This window comes from Limanda limanda, chromosome 7, assembly GCF_963576545.1.
Source record: "Limanda limanda chromosome 7, fLimLim1.1, whole genome shotgun sequence".
NCBI lineage: Eukaryota > Metazoa > Chordata > Actinopteri > Pleuronectiformes > Pleuronectidae > Limanda > Limanda limanda.
In genome coordinates, this window is record NC_083642.1 from 12,580,767 (window position 1) to 12,606,552 (window position 25,786).

General features: G+C 42.3%; 1 protein-coding gene across 2 annotated transcripts in view; it reads right to left on the bottom strand.

The window, feature by feature from the left end:
* cacna2d3a (calcium channel, voltage-dependent, alpha 2/delta subunit 3a) overlaps positions 1 to 25,786 on the bottom strand; it is a 113,248-nt gene that overhangs the window by 82,828 nt on the left and 4,634 nt on the right. For both annotated transcript variants that reach the window (XM_061075215.1, XM_061075214.1), the window contains exon 3: positions 4,752 to 4,868. In XM_061075215.1, coding sequence (XP_060931198.1) covers positions 4,752 to 4,868 — 117 coding nt within the window. The remainder of the gene's footprint in view (positions 1 to 4,751; positions 4,869 to 25,786) is intronic.

The following is a 25,786-nucleotide window of genomic DNA, read 5'->3' on the forward strand; positions in this document are numbered from 1 at the left end:
TATCAGCAGGTACAGAGCGGAGACTGAATACCATTACAGGAGAAACAGCCCTAGCAGCAAGGCATCCACTCCGCTTTGAAGTGCATTTGTCACATGAAACACAGTCGTGCTCGACTTCAAAGGGGACATTACAATAGTTCCACGCCTTTCAACTTTGATAACAACATGTTCACTGTTTCTTTAAAACCGCCTGCTCCGGCTTTTTCCAGCCAGCGAGGAGAGGAGAGGAGAGGAGAGGAGAGGAGAGGAGAGGAGAGGAGAGGAGAGGAGAGGAGAGGAGAGGAGAGGAGAGGAGAGGAGAGGAGAGGAGAGGAGAGGAGAGGAGAGGAGAGGAGAGGAGAGGAGAGGAGAGGAGAGGAGAGGAGAGGAGAGGAGAGGAGAGGAGAGGAGAGGAAGAGGAAGAGGAAGAGGAGAGGCTGTTAGACAATGATAATGATAATATCCCACTGACTCAGGACCTGATGAAGGTAACAGTAATTAAAAAGCAACTATGCTGAGCTAAGATGCTGAGCCCTAAAATAAACATAAATATACACACACATGGATTTACAGTACACACACACACACACACACACACACACACACACACACACACACACACACACACACACACACAAAACATCCTTTGCAAGCACATGTTTACTTTCCCAATGTTGTGCGATTGACCTTTTTAATCTTATAATGGACCCGCACTTTAATTGGTGAAGGAACTAAATGACGCAACATTGCCATAATAATATGGAGATGATAAGGAATGAACACCAGTCGCAGTTGCAATTACACAATAGTACATACACTGTCGCTCTTTGTTACACAAAACGCACAACGCGCAGGAAGCTCAACTGCTATAAATTAATTGTATAAATTTGTTTCTCTACTTTCTTGATTTCTCCAAATCAAAATGAAAGAACAGGAATGAAAGTGCAAGCCTTTTCTCACCTACACACAGTCTAAGAGAATGACATCAGCAAGCCGACACACACTTTAACAGACGCATCCTTTTACAGCCGTGCAAGCTGCTGTCTCTCCGCAGGTGGCGGCGAGCGATAAAGAGGGGGAATCGATGTGGAGACGGGAGAGATAAAACCGCGCTGACCGACAGCGGAGAGCGCCTGCACGGAAATTGGATCGCTGAAGCGCCACATGTGCTTTAGCATAAAGGCAGAGAAACGGGAAGAGAGAGGTGAGACGAAGAAGGGAGGTATAGGGACGCTTGAGGACAGGCGAGAACGCAAGGGGCAGACAGGAGAGAGTCCGGTTTAACTGAAGAGAAAAGAAACTGGCGAAAAGAGAAGGACTTAATGTTGGTGAATAACCATTCATCACATGGCTATCACTGTCAGCAGTGGAAATGAGACGGGTGGAGCTGATCTGGAATCATGATAACAGCTGACAAGGTTTAAATTCTCCATGAACGTGTGCATGGGGCTTTTCTTTACCTCCCTGCTTTCTTAAAGTTTCTTCCAGATAATATTAACTTTTTCTTCTCCTCACAAGACTTTCATCTTTGAAAATTCTGCTACACCAGTCAAAAACATCACATCACCACATAACATGTATTGCCCTCACAGTAGTGAACACAACACTCTGAGGTTTGACCGAGGTCCGCTGAAATGACTTTCGGACACAAATGGCTTCAAGTTTTCTAGGCTCCAATAATCATGAGCAAATATCATTAGGATCGAAAATACCAAACTGCAGCTTCTCATTTTATGCACCGACTGGTTGCTGTTGCCGCTTCATCGTGCTGGCTGTAACTAATTAACATTACGGCGGACCTGAACTACACTCGGCTGTTATGAGTCTACGCTCACTCTGCACGCCACTGCCCTGTCAATGATAATGTGTGAGAGACGATCAGCCACTGTGTAACACTACTGTACAGGCATGAGTGGACCGGGTGTTTCTGCATCCCCAATAAATGAGACAGAGTGGGACGTCTTTGTGTTGTGTCATTGTCGTTGATGGCTTTTCCCCAAAATGAACTTCCATTCACTTCATAGCAATCAATGAAACTTGTACACTTGGATCATAACTGTCCAACTAACTAGTGTTTTTATCTTTTGTGTATTTTTCTTTTAAATTCAATGCAAACAATACAAACAATTTATCTGTAACAAACTAACAAACTAACTAACCAACTTACTAACAAAAGATTCATATTAGGCCTATATGTAAATAGGATAAGAATAGGAAAAAAGTGTTAAATATAATAGGGTGTGTGGAGGGTGATCATGGTGGCAGCCTGAACATCGTGATGACTTTCAGCCTTCGGCCCAACCCTCCCCTAACATGTACAATCTTCAGGCCTCCAGCATTCAGCAGGCACCTTTAGAGAAGCCATTAGCAAAGCGAGCCCTCATATCTCGGGGGGTTTAACTCACTCTCCAAGCGATGGAACACACAGACAACTGTCGTCAAGCAAGTTTATCAGACGGTTAAAACCATTTAATAATGAAAGATTAAACTAGATTGAAAACAGCCTATACTGGTTTGGAAAGCATATGGCGCTGGTTTAATTAAAAAATAATGTTCATTATTATGAGAGAGCTGATTAACTCCTAACGGGAGATTAACACTATTCAATTAAAACCATGTGTTTATGCCAACAGTTATTGCATACAAGTAGGAGAAAATGCCTGATGACTCACATTTACAATGATTACTTCTCTATGTGCTCAGTGGAGACAGGTGCATGTGAACAAAATTAATGTAACACAGTGAAACAGGCGCGGTCATGTAATCAATGTGGGCAACTGCATCATGCAGACGACTAATAACACAGGCACGGGCAAAACCAAGGCACGGAAATTGTTTGTCACTATCAGTGTCCCTCCCTCTCTCTCCCCTCTCTCTCTCTCTCTTCTCTCTCTCTCCCTCATGTCTCTTTCAGCTTGTATCCTCCAACCAGACTCTCTGAGAGAAATCCAATTTCTGTGAACAGCACCATGTTGTCCTGATAGGATCTATCACCCGGAGCTCGAGCTGCAGCCAGAGAGGCAGAGCTCCGTGGACACATCCTGAACTGCACCTGTCACAAACGTGCGCACAAACAAACACACACACACACACACACACACACACACACACACACACACACACACACACACACACACACACACATGCATCTACAACTGCAGACACACTCACATACACACATGCTGTAACTGCCCATGTCACATATACCAACAACATCTGAATGAACTGAGAAAGAAGAAAACAAAACAAAATGTATCTAACTAACAGCCCAAGCTTGAGTATTATCCACAAAATGTAGTGGAGGGATATTCCAGGCTTACGACACATATCTGTAGCATCTCTGCCTCTATGGCTTATGCTAACTCTGTCCTGGTCTCCACTGTTGTAGAATTTCAGAGAAACAAGGACGCACACAAAACAGCTTTAAAATCCGTCTGAAAGCAAACACAGACTCACTGTTGCCTTTTATGATTAGAAAAACAAGAAAAGCAAATGAACCGACCAAAAAGACAATTTACTGAGTTATCCAAAGCCTCGCTTCTATTCCAGACTAAGAAAACATCCATGGATGAAAGTAATGAGTAAAAACAACTGATGTCAACAAGTTTCACCTCATCAAAACCAACTGGAAGAAATGGCAATGACTGGCTGGACCAAACAGTCAGCTCGCCATTCAATAAAATAAGCTATATTATGTAATTCAACAGTAATAAATAGTATCAGGCCAAATTTACAATTATATTTGAAATGAAAAAGATGTAATTAAGTAAATAAACAACAAATCTTTAAATTAAAGAAATATCTGAGTCAAGTCTAGGTCGACCCTCAGAGCAGGTTGAGCTTCTATCATGCAGGTGTAGGGTTAGTTGATGGAAACTCGAATGAACATGTTGGACACGTGTCTAGCAGGAATATACAGTGAATGAAAAGCTATAGCCTCACAAATGTAAAACAAACTTGTTGCTTCTAACCCATTCTCTGCAAAGTAGGAGGTCAGGGGGAAGTTAACACAGGTCGTAAAAGCCAAAACAATCTATGACAAATATATTTGGTTGGAAGATGCTGAAATTATGCTAAAAGTACTCAAATATATAATATATATTACATATTACATAATTTATATTTAATAAGCTAAACATATTTGACATGTATCTAAATCTGCATGGTCATTGACTATTGCCGTCTGATATGTATTCAAAATGGATGAGGTCCACAAACGAGCACATCAAAATTATAAATCATACGGTTTCAGATTCACTGTAGGAGCTTTGTCCTAAACTGGCCTCGTCCAAATACTGATGTTAGGTCTGAGCAGATCGATGAAGTGACACAGGCACTGATGGGTGGATCACAGCCTCTCTCTGTCTGTCACCTCAGCCCCGACAGCCTCTCTTTCACATCTCTCTCTCTCTCTTTCACATCTCTCTCTCGCTTACACACACATACACACCACACTCCAGATGTGTCTGGTTTCACTGGGGCAATTTGACACGACAGCACTTCTTCAGACATCCAATACGGTCGGCAGAGCGCTCAGAAATAAGCACTTTACCAAGTAATTTCATTCAGCTCAGTCCTGTATCTTTACTTTTGAATTCCCAGCCGCTCTGGGAAAAGATGTAACAGAAAATGTACATGGTCAGCGTTGTATTGTGTGTACTTAACATGATATTCTTATTGTTAAGAGGACATTTTTATATTTTGGCTCAATTCAGATTACGTTTTTGCTTCGGTGTGAAAAATTAAGATTTAGTCTAGGAAACGAGTCGTACCTTCATCGCCTGTTCTTTCTTGTGAAACATCTCCTCCATGTCCTCCGCCAGCTTCTTCACCAGCCGCAGCCCATCAATCTCCTCCACATGCACCGCCCGCTCAAACTCCTTGTATTTCTGAAAGTAAAACACACACATCCACATTATCAGGTTGCAACACTGCCATCGTTTCAAGCAATACTTATTGAGCTCATGTCAATGTTCAGGATCCAATCTTCATTTCATCTCACACCCGAAAAAATACCTCAAATTTTAGGGCAAAGCAAGGTGATGAAGAAAATATGAAAATGTAATTTCCGTACTGGCTGCAGTCATTGGTTGAAATAAAAATAAAACATTAAACACCAAGTTGTTAGGAATGATGCTCATTAGAGTGCAAACCTCTGCCAAGGCAGTCCCTACATGAAACCACATTTAAATTCACTCGCTGCAGATTGTTATTTAGATCCGCACCAAATTGCAAACACTCAGAAATATCCCCTGAACATGCTTGATTTGTTTCATTAAGACCTGTGAATAATTCTCGGAGAAATCTAAGAACATGTTGAAAAACGCCATTTCTCACTATGTTAGAGAAAGTGTAAATATTTTGGAATCAGCCTCCGATTTAAAAATATAACTGGTTCTTCCCCGACCCACATTGTATCCATTTGTCACGACCCGGCTCAGAAGGCACGACGAAAAGAGAGGGAGACGCAGGTTGAACGCTAAAGTATGGGTAATTTATATTAATAAAATTGTCTGACAACGAACATAACACAAAGTAAGCATGTAATGAGGAGTGTTCATCAGTGGACTAGCGACTACCAACTAGCAGAGTCCGCCCAACAGTAACCTGCTGCATCACAACAACAACAAAATAAGTGAAATAAACAAGGCAGGGGCGCGTCACATGCAAATCCGATGTGCAACAGGTCTTTCTGTATAGTGTAGAGGAAGTGGTGATTGATTTAATTATAGTGCATCCATCCAACACCTATACCACTAAGGGCGCTAGGGGGCGCTGGAGCCAACCCCAGTTGACATTGGACGAGAGGTGAGGTACACTGGACAGGTTGCCAGTGCATCACAAAGACAACATACAAAAAACAACCATTCACGCTCACATTCAAACCTCTGGTCAAGTTAAAGTTTCTCAATTAACCTAAACTGCATTTCCTTTAACTATGGGAGGAAGCTAGCCTGACGTTGTCATACTCATGATTCTAGTCAGAATATGAGTCTGAGACAGTTCCATTGGGCTGTGATTATGGGGCGTGTTTCAACCGCACCAGGGAAAAAAAATGCCTCTTCGCTCAGTTGGATAGACCTACAATCAATCAGAGCAACGTAGTATGTGACGTATGTTGAGCGACGCATAGTTGTTGTCAACAGAACTCAACTGCACGCACGCTGGAAGAAGTAGAAGAAGAAGATGAAGAACGATTTTTGCCGGTGTTGTAAAAAGAATTTAAAGATACACGGAGAACTTACCAACACGATCAGCCTCATCTACTCTATCTCAGCTCTCCAGGGGCAGGCATGTTTGTGGAAAACAATGTCAACCCAAGCGCTCTTTGATAACGTAGTTGATGACGTAACTGTTGATCATCTGTCCATCATCGTATAAAGCCCGCCCTGATAATTTGATTGGTCCGAACAGCTTCTGTTCGGAGATAATTTCTCGCCAACGGAGCGACTCCAGACCGAACTTCCCGACCAAAAAATGTTGTGGGCGGGGCTAAATTCGTCTGGCACCCAGGCTAGGAGGAAGCTGGAGTACCCAGAAGAAACCGTCTAACCACAGCACCACCGTGCAGAGCTGAGAAAAATAAAATCCCCATATACAATCGGGGACTAACAGCGATGCCACAAAGTGCAAAGATTTGTCTGTATTGCTTCTCCAAACTAATCTACATATAAACGAATCCAATCAGCTCAGCAGAGAGAATTATCAGCCACCTTCAAGTTTTACCCACCACACATCTAAGCACTGATGACACACAGCTGCCCCCTGGGATCACAATCTCCTCTTATAAACCCATGCCAGGGTGCTTAGCTTAACCAGCGCCTTAACCGGGGGACAGTGACATTAAGTCTCACTAATTCCCACCCATACATGCCCCCCCCCCCCCCCACACACACACACACACACAGAGAGAACTGATCTGGACGAGGGGCATATTTGGACAGAAGAAAAAGAGGAAGAAGAAGAAGAAGAGAAAACCATTTTAAACATAAAATATGTGCAAAGCTGCAGGCGGCTGTGTTTCACTCTTTGGGGATTTAACAGAAGATTACCGCCATATCAAAATGAATACCCTCTCTCATGTTATGCCAACCTGCTTAGATGCATGCTCTTCGCGGCGCCTGCACAGCAACACAAATGAGAAGCAGGGGGAGCGGAGAGAGAGAGAGAGAGAGAGCACCAGGAGGAGGGGAGTGGGGACAGCATCAGACACTCAGGCAGTAGTATCAGGATTTAGGCAATCATGTAAAAAACTGCAGGACATCGGCAAACAGAACGAATATCTTTGTGTCTCAGACTTAAACTTTGTAAGCATTGGATCTTAGTTGTAGCTGAAGATGACAAGAGAGAGCAGAGCAACGAAGCAAAAGTTCCATCACTTGAGTGACTGACTCCTGAGTCCTATCAGTTAACTGGGCCACGGCACTGAAACAAAAAGCAGTCAAAGCATCAAGCACACAGAGTGACGCTGAGAGATCCAGGGTTTGATCACTGATCGTTCTCTTTTTAAATAAATTATCAAATATTGGTAAAATTGCTTTTTTGGTTTAAGTGCGAAAAATGTTCTCCTTCCCATGAGAAAGACATACATAAGGAGACAAGGGAAAAATAAGGGAAAAGGCTAAAGAAAGGGGGACAGAGATTAAGAAATTACCATATGAGGTCACCTTGACCTTTGATTTCTGACTACCAAAATCTAATCAGATTATCACTGAATCCAACTGAATGTTTGTACTCAATTTGAAGAAATTCTCTTAAGGTGTTCTCGAGATATCTCGCTCCAATTATGGGAGAGGCAACCCAAACACATTGGGTCAAAAAAGCAAACAATATGTGGTTGCTAAGAGATTCAAAGAGATGCAAAGACAGGTGTGGAAGAAAGGAAACAGTTAAGACGGAAAGTAGTGAAAGAAGAGCGTGGAGGAGCCGGGAAATGGATAATCAGAAATAACACTCTGAGATGATGTTGGGGTGGGAAGGTCAGAGTGGTGTGAAATGCTATCTGTACGAGAGCTGCAACGTAGGAAACAGGCGAAAATCACTACATTTCCATTTAGCTTCATATTTCATGACCAACACAGAAAGAAGAATGACTCAGACCACACAAAGTAATGGATCACTTTCAAATCTGTTGATTGCTACATTCGTCATTACAAGCAACCAATTATACGGAGTGCAAGGGCCAGAGCCCAAAGGTAGTGTTCCAGTGACGCCAGAACAATCCTGCTGCTTGGAAACTAATTGAAAAATGAGAAGAAAAAAAAAATTGTATACAGCAATTATAGTGATTAGAGGAAAGAGGGTCTGATTCATCGAGGTACATTTTGAGGTGTGTCCATCTTACAGTGTTTTCTAAGAGGGGGGGTGAACTTCCTGTTATGATTGAATGAAACGTTCAGGCTCTCCCTTTAATTTTGAAATTCCAACATTCATTCTGTCTTTGGAACAAAGGTTCATATTCAACCTCATAACAAACGGTCTTAAAGCCCGTCCGACCATCTGAAGTAGTTAGCCTCATGATCCCGCAGGGGGCGCTCACGAACAGCTTGCATGTTCTCTTGACACTAAGCCAGTCATGTTGGGTGTTTTCCGGTGTTAAAATGAAGGACCGTAGCAAGCAAAGCAATCCAGTATCATTTCCAACAATTTGCGTTAAACACGACTTTTGGAAAAACTGACAGCCCTGAAGGACTCGAAGATTAAAGAAGCTGGAGCAGCGGGAACAGAACAGTGCCAGTAGAAGTCTGGGAGGACTGAATGGAATCAGGATCCTGAGGGGAAACTGGTTCATCTTTATCTCCACATCATGCTCCGTTCAAAGCCACGACAGAGAACAGAAGAGACGCCTCAGAAAAACGCCTCTGTTCTGCATATGATAAATAGTCAATCAAGAAAGGATTATGCAGAACTCATTACAGTTTTTTTAGACACAACCTTTTCTTCAGACCTGTTCTGTGTCACAACCACCGCAACTTTTCCATTTTCTGACAAAAACTTTGTTTCCGCAACCCGACATCACCGCTAATTAATTGCAGCCTGCGGAAACACGGAGTCTGTGGCCAATCAAAGTGACTGGCTGACGACTCACGAGCCAAACTGCAGTGACCGTAGCCGTGTGAAAGTCGGCACGGTATCCCTCCGCGATATGTCAGCGAGACTGAAAATCCAGCTTTTAAACCAATCCTGGTTCCTGGCTCAGATGAAGCTGTCGGGTCAACTGGCTTTACTGGTTTCTTCACCAATTTCTCTTTTGTTCATTCGCCCTTTAGTGTCTCCCCCAGAGTTTCATCTTCACTTCTCCAGTTAATATAGTTCCTCTCTCCTGTCACTTCTCTTCTCCTACTCCCACTTCTTTTGCTAATTATAAAAATGAATAGGCTGACTTCATGGACCTGCACAGATTATTCTTTCTTAAGAGGTTTGCCCAAGTCTTTCCTATTGAAACCAAAATACCTTTTCCTCCACAGCTCAGCTAAATCCCGGTCCGTGTAACAGGTCCAGGCGTAAGGAAAGCACCGGAGATCCCACAGCCTGAGCTGAAGTGTTTATGTGTTTGTGATCACACTTGTGTGGTCAGCTGAGAGGCTGAGAGGCTCCGGCTGACCACAGGCTGTCTGCGGCGCCATGTTCAGTCAGGCTGACCGGAGCGGAGCGGAGCGGAGCGGAGCGGGCCCAATTAGCCCGGAGCTATACTGGTCACATCACATCATCATAACAGGAGAGCCAACTGACACACATCCAGAACCACCATTTCCCAGGAGAGGGGAGAGGGAGGCTTCCACAACTAGGCTTCAGCAGCAACTTCAACGGGAGGGGATCAGCGAAGTGAACAGGAAGACAAGCAGATGAGTCCGGTTCAGGGGTCAGACAGAGACGACCTCCTTCCAGCTGTAAGGTTACTGCTATGTGGAGAAATCTGTGTTCTGATCCTGCTGTTTCTATATGACATGTATGATACAGTTTATCAAGATTTCAAGACTCTCTGGTCCTGTGTGAATCTGGATATAACTATAAAATGCAGCACCTGTTCCGGTCTGCTAGTCTAGCTCCTCGAGCTGCTGACGACTGGCGCAGAAGATTTGGTCCAACTTGCTGTGAAGCACAAAGTAATGTTTTCTTTCTTCTTTTCTTTCCCCCAAGGGGTTTTCATGTTTGCTGGAATCGGCTCGAGCGTGTGCACCTGCTGGCCCACAAGTGCACGTCCTGTTCTTTTCACCAGGGGGATTTTCTGCTGACCTATACTATGCGATTGGCTTCAGCTCACATATTTTTTTAGCAGTTATTCCAATTTTTACAACCTAACCGCCTTACTTCATTCCATCATTACCTCCACCGAGGAGGTAATGTTCCAATGGACGTTTGTTTTATTTGTTGTTTTTTTTCAGCAGGATCAAGCAGAAAATACTGAACAGATTTTCTTGATAACTGAGTGTGTGAAATTTGGTGCAGCTTTCTTGAGTTTAAGAGGAGTTTTGGGCCTTGGAGGAGGTATGCGCTGTGTTAAGTGCCATTCTAGTTCCTACTCCATTTGAACATTTGTACATTTGTACTGACTGTTACTATTTTACTACTGTATTATCCCGCCTGTAGTGTATTCATATTTATATATATTTATATTTGTATCCTGCTCATAGTGTATTCATCGTTCTTATATCATACAATTCCGCTTAATACTGTAATATTCCATATATATTTCTTACTGTACAGATCTTATTTATTTACATTTTCACTTTAATATGCACATTACTGCCTTTTTTGCACTTCTGGTTAGATGCTAAACTGCATTTCGTTGTAGAAGTACTTGTACTGTGCAATGACATAAAGTTGAATCTAATCTAATCTAATCTAATCTAATCTAATCTACTTGTTTCAAAAACATTCGACTTGCAAGCTACGATATGTACTGCTGTCATTTCTGCCGTTACTGCAAAATATAATGAAGATGAGGAGTTTTATTTATTTTATTCTTCCGAAAGCGGTGAAGAAATTATAAAATCATTCACCAGCAACGTGTTGGCAACGAAAAATCATGTCCACGTGTGTTTAATGTTTTCAACACTGTGAGCACCAGTAATAATAGGCCGTTCTCTATTGTTTTAATTATTTAGATGGGAATCCATCGTTGTAGTGAAAGCAAGGTTGAGAGTGTTGAAGTCTCGACTGCTTCTCTGCATTAAAGAGACAATTGATCAGCTTGAGCTTAAGTAACAAACCAAGCTCCTCTGAGCCAAAACACTTTTGCCGGCCTATAAACCAAAGTAGTTGCAGCTCAGACACGAATGAACTCCCCCCCCACAGCGAGTTCCATCTTCGGGTACTAAAAACGAGTCGTTTCAGCCGTGTTGAGAACAGAGAGAATCAGAGGTGTCACATATTGTGCAGTGTTGTAACCTAATCCCTGTCTTTCTTTCCCCCCCCTCACCTGCTCTGCTTTGGTGCATCACATGAACGAGCTGATGCAGCTAATCTCTCCCCTACACACTGAGCTCTGGGTCACAGGCGAGAAGCCCTGCATCCAGGCTGCACTTAGGCAGAGAGAAACCACTACACGTTGCATTCTGCATGAACACACATGTATACACGTAGAGAACACGGATACTACAGGCAAAGATCAAAAAGATAGAGCAAAGACCGAAGCAATAGGTAGGCTGTATACGTTGTGTTTTATTTTTTTTGTGGGCATCAGTTGTTTTTGTTCCTGTGATGTCGTGTTAGAGTGTAGACACATAAATGAGATAAGTATTTGTATCTATGTTTGTGGTTTCATTGGGGTTTGATAATAACGTGATTAACGAAGGGGAAAAACTTCATTTCCCACTAAGACTGAACCCCAATCCCCCAAATCCCAGCTCATTTAACGCGTCACCAGAGCCCACTTTACCTTAGCCCATTCGCACATAATCTCACAGCTGTTTGAATCCCCCCCCCTCTCTCTCTCACAGACACACGGAGAAAAATGCATGTCTTCAACATCTGTTCACAGACATAAACAATACTGCTTGAACCATTTGCTTATCAATTACATATGTTTTTTTTTATAAATGTTGAAAGTTAACAAGGCAAATCATGACACATAAACAACCACGTCAAATTCTGAAACGTGACCTAAATGACAGTGTCTGTGTGTGTGTGTGTGTGTGTGTGTGTGTGTGTGTGTGTGTGTGTGTGTGTGTGTGTGTGTGTGTGTGTGTGTGTGTGTAGGTGTGTGTGAGTGTGTGTGTGACGTTCTGACCTTTAATGGGTTGTTTGAGGGTTTTGACTTGGTATTAAGGTTAGGGTAAGGGGATAGGAAATTAATTATGCAAATTACTACTCACTAAGATAGATAGTATGTGTGTGTGTGTTTGTGAGGGGTGGGGGGGGGGTGAAGCAGGAGAGGAGAGACAAAGGACACTGGTAAATAGTGAGCAATAAGTCCACTTAGCAGACTCTTCGATGTACTGAGCCCCTGAAATGAACTGGATGAGAAATAAGTGACTTGGGATGTGAATCTTAAGAGTGAAACTGGAAAACATTACAAGCTACAGATGTTCAAAGAAAAGAGGAACTAAAAGACAGTTGAAGAAATATGTTGCTTTTATCCTACTAAATTATAGAGGAATGTAGAGAATATTCTCCTTCCAAACAAATACAAAGCGTGGCTGTACAATCTTATAAAGGCTAGATAGATAAGCTTGAGTTGCACAACAAATCTGTAAAAAAATTATAAAAGGAGAAGCATACTAATAGTGTTCAATAGTTAACAACTAAAAGCTGATGGGGAGAAATCTGTTGAAGACAGTATTACATAAATTACATTCTGTGACCATTGATAACATTCTCTGGATATTGAAAATGACCTGACGGCTTCTGGACCAATTCCCAAATTCAAATTAGTCTGGCGATGCCACAGCCTTTTAACCAGTAATGTTACATCCAAATTGTGTTGGCAAGCTAAACATAATCAAAAATACCGTCTGACCTTAGAGATGACCCTCTTCAGTCCTCACACTTTTTACGTGCATTGAACATGTAGAACCTTTTTTCATTTAATTTCCCATGACTCTGTCCCTGCACAACCAAACTCAATTTTCATTGCTACATTTAGTTAAGTAAAGGATTTGAATAATTGAATACTACTAAACAAAAGAGTTCCTTATATTATTATCTTCTCAAAATAAAATAAAATATTTTTTTCAGTTTAATCCTTTACCAACATGTAATATTCATGTGTGACAGTTTGGTGGGAAAAATGTCAGATAAAGACATATCTCAATTATCTAACCGATCAAATCCCAGGACAAAAATATACAACTAGGATGTTATTTCTGTCTGGATGAAGTATTCACTTGCAGGTGCTTGTATGTATTGTTTAACAGTCTTGCATGTTAAAGTTCCACTGATTCCCCAAAGCCATGTTTGTGATTATAGCTAAAGTAGATGGGGAGAGATGTGTTGGAGAGACAAGGAGAGAGGAGGTGAAGAGAGAGAAGGTGGAAAGGTAAAACCCAGGGGCATCACATGGTTTAAGTTAATTCTGTTTTTTGCCACAGTGTCACTGGGCCACTGCTGCACGTGTCTGAATGAGCAGGAACAGGAACCGGGGAGACAGACCGTCAGGAACGAATGCACTTTGACTGATAATGCATTACTCCTCCTGTGAAACACACTCCGTCTGTTTCTTGAGCAGAGGGACGGGAGCGCCGGTCCAAATCCACAGCAAGAAATCACTGCTGGATCACAGGATCTCCCAGGAACGGAGAATCGTTGCCGTGCCCTCCTCCTTTCATACGCTGCCTCGTACGGCAGCCGACAAATTGTTCCCTCAAAAGAAGAGCGCTGGACGCAGATGAAGTGGAACAATTAATTTCACGCTTGTCCTCCCTGCCTCAAAAGCATGTTGGTCTGAGTCCCGTATCTGGTGGCACAGAGACACTTCCTGCAGATTGCAGGGCACACACACACAAACAGACACACACACACACACACACACACACACACACACACACACAGACACACACTCAAATGCTAATCAAACGGACATAAAAACAAGACATCCTCTAAACACAAATAATTCAGGGATCATAAACTCCCTCTGCCGACCCGGCCACACCTTCATCATTGCTCTATTCACCATAATGCAATCTATCAGTTGGGACGAGTATAATATTGATCACAACTCAGAGACGTCTCATAGTAAGATCAATGCTCTGAATGAATGGGGAGGACTGGGAGAACACAGTTCTGACAGACCACTACATCATGTGGTGTGAAGAAGGCAGCTCCTGATTGGAAATAAACTGTGCGGTAAGAAGTGAGCTGGGAGCAGTTGAGGCCCTGTCCCAGTTCAGCCCTTAGCCCTACCACTTGGCTAGACCCCTTCGTTTTGCACAAGGCCATGAAGGGGTAGCCTTTAAACGAAGGGGTGGACGGAAATGTCAGAATGCTTTACGAACAGAGGAAGAAAATCAACATGGCGCTTCCTCTGCGCTTGCAATGTTACAGACATTACATTGAAATAACCAGTGTAAACACGCTGCCGGTGTATCGATCAATCTGTCTTGCCGTCAGATGCATCACTATTTAATGTTGGTTGATAATAGTTGTTGACATAATAACGTGAGTTGATTTTGTTTTATCACTGTAATAACATTGGTTGGCTGCTGATGACGTAGTGACTGGTATCCCAATTCCTACAGGAAGATTTTTTCTAGCCGAGTAGTGAGTAATGAGAACAAAACAATGGCAGCAGTGGGCAGTTGTGGGGTTAGATGCCTTGCTCAAAGGCAAAACCAATAATGTTGAGGGAGGAGAAGCTTCATATATGCTTTGCAACTCACATCTCAACGCACCTGTTGAACATACAAGTGAAAAGTAATCATTCAAAATTAAACTTAACCTCACGGAATTTGTCTCCTCGTGTCAGGATTAACAACATGTCCAACTCACGGCATCTCTCCTCTAAATGATCAATGCTGAGTTACAGCTACATGAAGGTCCACAAGATTCCTTCATCATCACTATTACACAAGGTTTTTCTATTTTTCAGTGTTGACAGTAGTGATGGCTGCTGTAAACGGGTTATTCCCCCTCACATGCACCTTTCCATAATGTGTGACAGGCGTGTTCGAACCATCCTGTAAATTTCTGTCACACACTTCCCATTCACCTTAACCAGACGTGTTTTCATGAAAGAAAAAAAGAAAAATAAAGGCAAGACAAGTTGTTGCAATTAATGAGCAGCATATGCCAAGTGACGTTCTAAACATCTGCTGCAGCCAGATGTTGATTTAACTTTCTACTCTCTAGAAAAAGGGATTTAGGACATCAGGTGAGATTTGAAAGGGATATTTTCATATTGTGTCATGAATACTGCCAAGATCACCAGCACCACAACAGTAGTAACATTTACTAATTAGCACTAAACACAAAGGACAACTAAGGTTCATGGGAATTTGACTTTTTTGGGGAGGTACTTGATCATAACTCAAAATACTATGGTGGAGCCAAATTAAATCAAAGCATTATATTCCAATTAAGAAATTAGTCAGAGGTTTATGAGCTTTTCTACAGAATTCCATGGCAATCAGTAGAACAGTGGACTTAAGGGTCCTTTCAAACAGACCACATGGTGGTTTGCCTCTGCGGAACATAACTAAGTATTAAAAGTTATATAAAATATCAACATGGATTCTTTTTTAAATCTCTGGTTTCATGTGCATTATAGAGCTTTTTTAATTCAGCACAAGTGAAACCACTTACACCCCTCACCCACAGCTCCCTAACACTATTCCTCCACCCGCAGCTCCTCACTGTGTGTGCTTCTGCAGTGATAGAGTGTTTAAAGGCTGCCTGAGGGCTACTGAGAGGAACAGTGGAATAACAGCTGTACACTAACACAAACACACACATGCACACACACACACAAATGGCCTTATGGCATAGCTCGTCGCAACGCTCAGGAGTTTGTCTCAGGGCGCACTGGGTCTGTTGGGTATGCACCATTGCCCCTCAGAGTAAGTGCCAAATCCCTGCTCTCTTTAATGACCACCATCTTTCAATGTCCTCACATGCCATCTTGGTACCCCCCACCTACACACACACACAAACTTTTTGGTTATTTAAGGTCCGACAAGAAACAGAGTTCAAAAGCAAATTGTGTCAAAAGCATGTTAATAGCATGTAATACTACTAATCTTGTTTACCATCTGAAGAAGAAATGACAGAAATTGTGATTTGATTTATATCGTGAATATATCAATATCGACAGATGTGAAAAACATTATTGAATTAAAAATTATATATTATTATATTTTATTAATATACTATTTCAATATCGCCAGGCCTACGTCATCATGAGATCTTAATTTTAATAATTCTATGAAGCAAAAAAAAAGTATTTCTCTTTCAAAACTTCTACAGCACGTATAGCAGGTAGCGTTCATCATTTCCACTCCACTTCTTCGTTCATACAGTCATAATTCACCTCACCAAAAAAACATAATAGCACCAGGAGCAGGCCTAATCTGTTCACATGGAGCTGATTAATTATCCATAGTCTATGTAGTGGCCTGCATTCAGTTGGTTTCAGCAGAGTCCTGGAAAACATTTTTCATGCTTAGCAGCTCGCTCAGTGTGGCCCTGCTGCTTCCCAATTCCACTCCATACGTTCTCACAGTCTCAAATTGATTCTAGCAGCAGCCAGCGTGAAAGTGGAGGGAGAGAGCAAAACATTGTGGTGCATGTATAAAAGCAATATTCATCCTTGCAAGTGGAGATTTATTATGGCAAGTTAGTCTTTTTTGAACTCCAGTTTCATTTGAGTTTACTCTGAAAGCGTAACAAAGAAATGAAGGGAATAAACGCACCACCTGCAGTGGAGAAGAACACTTCCAAGATCCACAAAACATTTATCTGGAGACACAGACGAATTGGACACACACCTATAATGAAGATTATAAGTGTAACATTGAACTAAGATCATTTACTCACAGAGGAATGGATGAACAGGTATAAACTGCATCAACAAATAACTCTGTATTTACTGTATGAATGTGGACGTTTTATCAAGTTATATCAGTCTTAGTATCAGATGAGACTAATTACTTTGACGACTTAATTTCAAGATAATAAACATTCAACAGGAATAGTCCATGTTATCGGATAACGCTGATCATGTTCGTCTGGTGCAAATGCAAAATCAAGTACTGCATCATCCCACATATTTAATGGGCTAAGATCGAGGACCCGTGCAGATGGAAATCCTCGAGATGGTGAAATCTTTATGACAACAATCAGCGTGGGAATGCATGCGGTCGGCATCACTGTCGAGAAATGCTGTTGCAAAAAAATCTGTTTCTCAGTTGCAAGACCTTTGCAAGAAATGCTGCAATAAAGTGTTCATTAATAGCAATAAAACAAAGAATAAATACAAACCAATATATTGCTTATTAATGTGCAAGAACAGTGAGGAGATTTGTGATGTGTTTTTCATTCTCTGCTTATATAAAACTGTTTAAAACTACAAGTTTCATTTAGGAGCAAAAATGTATTTAACCTTTTAAGAACAACAAAAAAATGTTTTATGATAATTACAGATTAGATTCTTTTTTTTATCTCTATATCATTTTTGGACACATCGTCCAGCCCTAGTTAAAATCATTCATTAGTCTGGTCTAATATATGGAAGGTCACAATTAACACCGACCTACGAGTGCCATTATCATATTGTACAAAAAAATGTGTGCCCCAGATGTCCACCAAAACATTTAGTTCTGTGTTGCTGTAAAACTAATGCAGGGAAGCAACCGACAGAAAAAGTGTAAGCACTCCTGACTCACAGTAAAGCTGGACTTAGACTTGCATTAAGGGGATATATGCTGTACCAATGGCAGGTATGAGTTTGTAGGATCCAGGGTCAATCTGTCTGCTGTCGACACACTGGAGCTTCAGCGTGGACGGGGAGTTAGTTGGAAATACAACAGCTGTGATTGGCTCTTTGTGTTTTTTACATGTTTCTGATGCTGTGGAGTCTGTGGAGAGTGAAGGGAACATTAAGCAAGATAAAGACAGACTCACTAGTTTCCCTTCTCTCTCTCCTGTTTAATGACAAACATCCAACAGAGTCATGACACTGCCGACCTTCTGCTCACTGCTGAGATGTCAACAATGAACATGAACAGTGATTTCACCGCCACATTTTCATGCTCAGTAAGCAAAATGATGTGAAAAGTTTCACTCTGAATTCACAAAGCCAGTTGGATCTCTTTCAAATTTGAGCTGATATTTGTCAATTAGAAATTATTATATTTTCCTACCTGACTGGAAACCCAATTTAACACTACACTCTGTCTGTGTGAGGCTCTTGTATCTAAAGAATCATTCATCTTATTGTCTGTGACTGGTCTGTATCTATATATAAACGATAGTATGTATTAGTTTCAGAAAGAAAACTGCAACCAGCTTCACCCCAAGCCAAAAAGCCCATTCCACACAGAAAAGGTTTAGAACGGCCACTGCACTATTTCAAATAAAGCCCCTGTTGTTGTCAGCTCATTTTTGAACGACCAACTAAACCTGTGTCTGAAAAGCAGCATATATAAAAAGGATTGTCGTATAGTTGGGCTCAATGGTATATAAAGAGAGTATACATCACTGCACACCCTAAAGTACTGCAAGTACAAGATTCAACTTATTTAACAATTAAGCTGAAACAATCCCATTTTGTAACAATTGGGCAACTCACAATTACTATATCGCAGACTAAAACATTAAATGTATTTTTGTTCAAGTAAAAAACAGGCTGATTGAAAACTCAACAACCTCCGGATGAATCGTCGCCCCCTTACTTTTCATAGAGTATCTGTCTTTGTTACTGCACACTCCAACAACACCATGTAATCAATACAGCTCAGCATTGATCCATACTGATCCTTTGTGTCTAAGTAATCGTTCGTCACTTACTCAGTGCTCAGCATTTCCTGTGAGCCGTTTGCACATTATCCTGCACAGGCCAGTAAATGCAATGCACTGCATGTAACAGAAGCAAAAATTTAAATAAACGTGAGAAGAGTTGTTTTCACATGCAGTGAGTGTGTGTAACGCGGAAAGGCTAAATAAAGTGCATGTGTGTGCTGTGCTGGTGTGTGGTTTCCTCATTGTTGTTTGTGCATAATCGTCTTCCTCCACACTGCATTAGCAAGTGTATGACAGTGTGAGAGATGATAGCAAGTGCAGGTGAAGGTCATCACGAGGATGTGCCGCTGCCGTCCCACTGAGTCGGATTTGGCAGCACTCACAGTCCATGAGAAGTGTTGTGCAAATGGGGTGCAGTGCGGACTCTGTAAAGTAGCGTAAAACTGTATGTGTGTGTGTAGGTGTGTGTGTGTGTAAGTGTGAGCTTGTGTTGGAGGAGTTTATGTAGCGGCAGAGGGAGCGACTCGGGACTCATATTCCGAGTGCAGTGGGTGCATGACATTGTGCTGGGGCAGCAGAACTATTTTTTGTGGGTGTGGGCGCCGTCACTTGCTCCGAACTCTGCCACGTCCCAAGATCCCCTCCCATGTATTCTTTAGCTGCATCCTATCCATTATTAAAGCAGAGGGATGGAGGGAGAGGAGGAGAGACCGAGAGAAAGAAAGCACGAGACGGAAGGGGAAGGAGAGAGAATAACTGGGGAAGGATGCAAAAAACATGCGGTGGAAAATATTGACAAAGGGAAGAGTTCACAGCGAGTTGGCGGATGATGGAGAGACAAGGTGAGGGGAAAGTGAGGAGGTAAAGAATAAGAAAAGAAGGAAAAGCAGTTTGACCCCAATTGTGAGCATAAGAATTACCTGTACATTGAGAGGTTCTTATACATAAGAGGATTTGTGATTGAGAGAATCAGAAATGGGCTGCATGTCCTTCCTCATATTGTCTCACTTTATAAAGAGCCACCCTTACCTACAGCACTGGGGGTGGAGTCGAACAAGCAGCAGGATGATTGATGTGGACGGCAGCAAGTCACCGACAGTCCTTCACACAATGCCACACACGTTAATGTGCTTAATAGTAGCCAGTCCCGCCCCTTTGCCAAGTTGGTTAATGTTTACTCTCTTGCATGCCAACTGAGTCTGGAGCACATCAGGCGAACAATCTGTCATAATTACAAAAATCTGTAAAAGTGTGTGTGTATGTGTGTGTGCGTGTGTGTGTGTGTGTGTGCGCGCGTGTGTGTGTGTGTTTGTGTCTGTGTGTGTGCGCGCTGGCATACGTGTGTCTATTAATGTCCGGTGTAGCCACGGTGAGATGCTCTTTATCTGCAGGCCAACAGAGGCAGTGCCAGACCTGAGCAGCCAATGACGGATGACGGTGGATATTTATCTTCAGTGTTCACATTCATCATCCGAGCACCACGGAGCACAAGGTGCGACGCTGCACGCTAACGCCGGGAGAGTTTGTCTGGGCCTCTACAGAGACCAGGTAGGGAAGAACCAGTAAATTCAGCTTGCTCACAATCACAAATGAACTAGTAAATCAAAGACTTTTTCACGCTGGCAAAAGGTACTTAGTCGGGAAAAAACCGGGGGGATGAATCAAAGACGTACGCTGCACTACAAAGTCATCAGAAGACACTTGATTTTCCTGAGCCTGCGAACACGGCGTCAGCACTTGTGCTCTCCAGGAGTTTAGGTTCTTTAATCTGGTTGCAAAGGGCCGCGCTCCCTGCTCCTGATCTCTCCACAGTAACGACAGGGCGTTTGATTCACTCGGGCTTTTCTCAGGCTTTTCTCACCAACAAAGCACTAATTACAGAAGGACTAAGTGGCTGTGTTGGCTGAAGCCGGCCCGCTACAGGACATGAAAGGAGAGCGGCACAGGCTGCACTCTCGCCCACTAACGTTGTAATTAACTCTGTGACACGGCATTCCTCCGTCATTCTCTCTCCTCCTTTCTCTCCTACACACCTCACTCGTTTCCCTTGCCCTTATACCAGCGGTGGGGGAATGGAATTTAGCAAGATCATGCTTTGGTCAATGAGAACAAGAGGCGGAGGGAGAGAAAAACAGAAGAAAAGATGGGAGGGTTAGAGAGGTGAGAGAAAGGAGGGATGGTCACCAGTACACGGCGCGGCTCTAACACACACACACACACACACACACACACACACACACACACACACACACACACACACACACACACACACACACACACACACACACACACACACACACACACACACACACACACACACACACACACACACACACACACACACACACACACACCTCATCGCCAGCCGGGCTGAACCAAACCTGACAGCTATTCAATTTTCCCAAAGCTAAATCTAATCTGCAGCCGTCTCCCCCTCACTGACACACTGTTACACTAAAACGCCTCAGACATCACCCCCCCTCGGCAGCAGATTGGCAGCATCACACATGCCCCCCCACCCCACTTCGCAGATACACACAGACACACACACACAGTCATCCATGGAGCAAGAAAGGCGAATAGAGGTCAAAAAGAGGATTAAGTGAAACTACTATAAACATTAGCCGGAAGAAGTTATAATCAAACAATTTCTTGAGTCTGAATTATCATACTAAAATACAATCAAATTCCATATAATATTATATATTTTCTCTGCTTAAATTTTGGACATATCGGTTAAATCTATGATTTGTGCCATATACTTTCTTACTATGCTGAAGGACTGAGGCTTTGGGATGAAGTACCTCCACCACAACCACATTCCCCAAGGACACTTTTATGTTTACTTATTGTCTCCCCACTGCATTATCTCTGTCTGTGAATGTGGAGAAATATGTCACTTAACTTCATTATTCTTTATTAATCTGTTGAAAAACATCTCAAATAACAGAATGACCCTATGTGTAATTTGTAAGTACTTGTCCAATGTAAACACTGGTCATAACATTACTGTGGACCAGACCATAGTAGATCCAGCTGGTATTCTACTATATTCTTCTCTAATATTTTACAAATAAATAAAACAAATAAACCTGTTCTATAGAAATAAAAACACAATTTGTTCTATTTATTATTTTCTTTCTTTTTATAAAGCAGCGTATATGATACATGTATAGCATTAATAAAAAAAATGTACATATACTTTTTTTAAACTTTACATTTTCAGCTCAACCCACAGTACGAGTCATTCTCCCACTGTTGTCATCCAAATATGTAATTAATTTTTAAACGAACGCGAAAAATTTAAATGCATAATCATTTCCACTCCGAAATTACACAATTAGTCATGCTCTTAAATCTGGCGAGTGTGACTAAAATACACATTCAGAGCAGAAATAGATCTTTATTCCCCAACAGACAAACATGAAGCTGCCTGCTGTCAAAACATGAAATGATGTCCTGAATAGAGGTCTTCAATACATCAAAATGTGTTTGTACAGTGCAAAGCACTTCACTCATCACAAATCTTATATGTTTATAAGATTTCTCCTAAAGCCCATCAGAGAATGACAAATGATAAGCTGTTGTTTACACTGAGCTGTTTGAAAGATGCTGTAACCTACAAAAAAGTGTCATAAACAGTGTTTGAAGTAAAGACAAAACAATGTCTTTCTTTTTTGTTTTTAAAGAAGGTTACACCCGTAGGTTGTTTGTTTCCGTCATCGGCAATAGTGTCTGTAAATTTGAAAAGGGTAGTGACAAAGAGGAAAAATAAAAGGCAGGGTGTACTACTGGGTTGAAGATGCTAGCAACTGTATGATGAACACATGCTCAGAAGAATGTGTATATATTTGTTTAAGTACAGCACTATATAACTTCTTTGAAACCACAGAAACGGATGAAATTACAACATTAGTGGATACAAATGTAAGCATGTATTCTTCTTTTTCGCTTTGCTCCATAAAGCCAGCATGAGCATGTGTCCGTCAGCCTTTTGCTTCTTCACTTCACTGAACGACTTCAATACTAATTTATGTTCTTCATCCACCGAGTCTTGTTAGAGGAACCACTCCGCTCCATCTTCTTTCCCTCATTCTTTAGGAATATCGCCAGCAGACATGGCAGTTGCTTGCAGCGCTAAGCTCTTTGGTAGTAAAGGAAAATGGTATGGCAAGCAACACTCTGAGACCATGCATGCACGCGGGCACACACACAGACACACACAGACACACACATCCAGGCACACGCAGTCTTCCTCCTCGCCCAGGCAAATCGATTCCAGCATACTCTTGTCACACATCATTACACCTTCCTATCATCCGCTGCTCTTTGGCTCTGAATGTGCGTCTGGGCGGGAGAGAGTCGCTGTGTGTGTGTGTGTGTGTGTGTGTGTGTGTGTGTGTGTGTGTGTGTGTGTGTGTGTGTGTGTGTGACATTGAGCGTGCTTCAAGAAGTTAACGCAAACTTAACACACAAACACGCTGCAGATACATACACCTGCGGCCTCCTCCTCGCCCCCACATACATGCTTTTAAAAAATACAGGAGAGCGGACATGCACAGACAACTTTCAGACAGCTGCGGTGGCGATCGCACAAAATGATCATCTGTCTTGTGTGTCTTCCATTACCAAGAGGCTTGGAGTTATTTCAGCGTGGCATAATGTCCCACTACTATGATTCCAGAGAGCCATAACATCAGTGAGTTGAAAACTAGTCCAGCCAATAACACAGACACACACACACACACACACACACACACACACACACACACACACACACACACACACACAGAGCCATCAACCGGGCTGGCTCATATAGACAGGGTTGCTCAATGATACATGAAATTAAAGATTTCAGCAGAATAGCAGTGAAGAGGGTAAAACACACAGAGCTAATTCTAACTGTCAGTGTGAGATATTTAATGTGTCTCGAGCACAAGTCTCCTGTGAGTGTGTGCGGATGTACAGGGAATCTGAAGGCTGCATATGCATTGTATTCGTACATATACTGTATGCGGTTAGGTGAACTCCTTGCGCCTGATTTGTGCAGTGTTATTGATCATGGTATTTTTTCTTGCACAAGAAAATACACACAAATACACAAACACACACACACTGATTGTTGTAACCTTGAAACAAGAGCCGTTTCCGATGGATACAGGAAGCGAGCTGTGGCGTGGGAAGGGAGGACAGATCAGGTCATGGAAGGTGGAAGGGGGGGGGGGGGGGTTGGATGGAAGGCTAAATTAGGTCCAACTGGATTTTGGACTGCAACAAACAAATCAGGTCATTAAAATTAGAGTAACTGTTTTCAAATATTTACATTTATATATTTGAGTCCTCTGGGCGAAATGTGTCGTTTTTCAACGTGACAGTCAAGTAATAATTTTACTGACAGTTTCGAGCCTTTTTAAAAGTGATCAAACGAACCCGTTTGACTGACGTTACTCAACGCATCTTTGTGAATTTTAATACACACATTATCACATTATACAGGTAATGTACTTGGATTGGGTCTGTCATTCAATTAAAATGAGGAATGTCATACATGTTTTGCATTGTTGACTGATGTCTCTCATTAAAGATGATTAAATCAAAATCAAGTCAAGCATCAAATTAACACAGGAAGTATCACATTTAATTTTGTACGTTTTAACTACGAACAAATTTCAACGTTGTTAGTCCGAATAGCTGCCAGACGTTCGACACTGTAAAAAAATGTAAGCACCATTTCAGACGTCTGTGGAGGCTTAACTCGATTTTTGTACTTTACTGATTTGATTTATACATCATTATCATCATTGTGTGTGTCTGTGTGTGTGTGTGTGTGTGTGTGTGTGTGTGTGTGTGTGTGTGTGTGTGTGTGTGTGTGTGTGCGTAACAAAACTTCCAAGGGAGTTTTGTTACACTAGGGTCAGAGCGATAACGCAAGAGAGACTCAGTCCATCTGTCCCCTGCCCTGGGGAAACAAACACACATACTACACACACACACACACACACACACACACACACACACACACACACACACACACACACACACACACACACACGGTAGTCTTTTCTCTTCACTACCATCCTCCTCCCTCTGCATGACACTGTATATCCCACATTCGTCCTCCTATCTAAAAGCATATGTGCCCTCAGGGGGAATGTGGTACCTCCTCAGCGTTCCTCCACAAAAGCAGTAAAAGCTGCACCAGACCCACAGTTGAGGTCCAACACACAGAGGAAGTGAGAACTGTCACCAAAACCTGCGAGTGAACACATGTGCACACCCGTACGTCCTGCATGGTGCTTAACCCAGCAAACGGGCACGGTGAATAACACTACACTGTACTCGCAACACACGGGTTTGGTGCGAAAAGATGCACTTCTCTCACAAAGAGGTCTCCAGTCTTTTCTTCACTCAATTAACCCTGCGGCCTTCATTTCCATTTCATAAAGAGGTCGTCACTCTGTGGGAGGGTTATCTTCTTTTTAGAGGCAGAAAAAAGATGAGAAGGGGGAACAGTTTTTATCCTGTCAAAGAGATAACACCGCTGCCTTATCAGCAGCTGATACAATCCTATGCTATAGGGCTATGTGTGGCTTTTCTGAACTGTGCGTGTGAATATGCAGTGTTTGGTCATGCGCATGTATTAATTGTGCTTGTGTGTGTGTGTGTGTGTGTGTGTGTGTGAGGAGACTGGATTCTGTATATGTGCGCCTGTTTAGAGGTATTGTGAATCTAGGTTGTGGTGGAGCATCACATTCTGTCTGGTTTGGCCTGTATGGAACCTTGCAGCTGCCACACACCACAATGAGTCTCTGCATCCATCATAGCTGAACTGCACACTGTGTTTTTGTGTGTGTGTGTGCGTTTGTGTGTTCGCAGGCCCACTCAGAGGTTAGCTTCAGCTTTGCCCTTTATC